The sequence below is a fragment of the Habropoda laboriosa genome, unplaced genomic scaffold, assembly GCF_001263275.1.
Source record: "Habropoda laboriosa isolate 0110345459 unplaced genomic scaffold, ASM126327v1 scaffold67, whole genome shotgun sequence".
In the NCBI taxonomy this organism is placed as follows: domain Eukaryota; kingdom Metazoa; phylum Arthropoda; class Insecta; order Hymenoptera; family Apidae; genus Habropoda; species Habropoda laboriosa.
In genome coordinates, this window is record NW_017100242.1 from 4,449,928 (window position 1) to 4,451,643 (window position 1,716).

Genomic DNA, 1,716 nt, shown 5'->3' on the forward strand with positions numbered 1-1,716 from the left:
TATGAACTTTTTAAACAATTTTATATTGATTAAAATTAAAAATTATGATGTTTCAGGAATTATTCATGACCGTTTTAATGGCAAAGGTTACTATTATTCATGGGCTGATCCAAGAACAAATGGGCAAGAAGTTGATTGGTTAGCAGGCAGAAATTTCTGTAGGCAAAGGTGTATGGATCTGGTCTCCTTAGAAACTTCTGCAGAAAATGAATTTATCAAAAACCAAATTGTTCGGGGTATTAAAATATTTTGAAATCCTGTATGTTATACAACATAGCAAGGAGAACATAAATAAACATTTCGATTTTCAGATAATGTAAAATATATTTGGACGTCCGGCCGTCTTTGTGATTTCAAAGGATGTGATAGGCCTGACCTACAACCACTTCATGTTAATGGTTGGTTCTGGACTGCAGAATTACAAAAACTTGCACCAGCTAATGATCGCTCTCAAAATGATTGGTCTGAAAGTGGAGGGTAAATATAAGTTTCTTTACTTTTATAGAATAAATTAGTAAATATAGAATAGTTATGAATATTAAAAATTAAAAATATTAATTGCATATTATAACATACTTGATGACTTTGATCTTTTGAAAAAATAATTATCTTGTTAAAGATGTCTTAACAATCATAATATGCACCTTTTTGTGCAGAGTAATTCCATTTAAGTTACATTACCTTATTTTTAATAGCAATGGAGATGTTTTAGGTGTTACAGTGTGTTTTCACAAAGTACATATATTTTATTAATGTATTCAAAAAAGTTCTTGTATTTCAAATTAATAATTAAGAAGTAACAATGTTTATTGTAGTATTGGAAAGCCACAACCTGATAATCGAGAGGCTATACAACAAGGGGGTGCTCCAGAAAATTGTTTGGCTGTACTGAATCAATTTTATAAAGATGGAGTTCATTGGCATGATGTTGCTTGCCATCATAAGAAACCATGGGTGTGTGAAGATAATGAATCCTTATTGAAATATGTTCATTTTACCAATCAGAAAATACGTGTTTAAAATAAATAAAACAAAGAGAAATGAATGTTATACCTTTATTGTAAATTACGTAATTATAAGTATTAAAAACTTTTTAATGTATTTATATACTTTATAAAAATGACTATAAAATTAGTAGTATTACATAAGATGAATCACTATAATTTATTACTTGAAATAGTATCTTTATCTTTGGTTTTATAAAAAATATTTCAGGAGAGACATGTTTAAAAGGGCGTATTATATGCTTAAACAAAATTTTTACAAAACCTTATAATTTAAAAAATCTCAGGATTACCTTAATTTGTTAACAAGGGTTACCAATTTTGTTGCACTGCCTAATAAATTATAGTTCAGAGCATTCATTGTGCCTTCAATAAAGGCAATATTTTCGACTCAGTTTGATGCTATTCATCCTCAAACCATTACGTGCTCACCGTGTTTTACAGTAGCTCGCAAATTCTTTTGCTGCAGTTCCGTGTTAGGCGTTCACCATACGAATTTTTTTCAATCTGATACGAAAACGTTAAATTTACTTTCATCGGAATAAATTATGTTTGTAAGAAGCTATCAAATGAAATATTGTTCAACAATATTTTTTCTTTTTCTAAATAATTATTTCGAAAAAACGAGGTATACAAATACTTCCTTTACTTACTGTATATTATATAAATAGGAAATTGGAGTTTCCTATATTAAATAGGAAACCTCATTGGT

At 28.5% G+C, this 1,716-nt stretch overlaps 2 protein-coding genes across 7 annotated transcripts in view; one reads left to right on the forward strand and one right to left on the reverse strand.

The window, feature by feature from the left end:
- Window positions 1-1,020, forward strand: part of LOC108571996 — a 2,841-nt gene extending 1,821 nt beyond the window's left edge. The window contains exons 3-5 of the mRNA XM_017934172.1: window positions 57-236; window positions 312-477; window positions 816-1,020. Of these exons, the coding sequence (XP_017789661.1) occupies window positions 57-236; window positions 312-477; window positions 816-1,020 (551 nt within the window). The remainder of the gene's footprint in view (window positions 1-56; window positions 237-311; window positions 478-815) is intronic.
- Window positions 1,021-1,466: 446 nt separating this feature from the next.
- Window positions 1,467-1,716, reverse strand: part of LOC108572044 (peptidyl-prolyl cis-trans isomerase NIMA-interacting 4) — a 2,248-nt gene continuing 1,998 nt past the window's right edge. For all 6 annotated transcript variants that reach the window (XM_017934230.1, XM_017934229.1, XM_017934226.1 and 3 more), the window contains one exon: window positions 1,467-1,511. The gene's annotated coding sequence lies outside the window, so the exon portion shown is untranslated. The remainder of the gene's footprint in view (window positions 1,512-1,716) is intronic.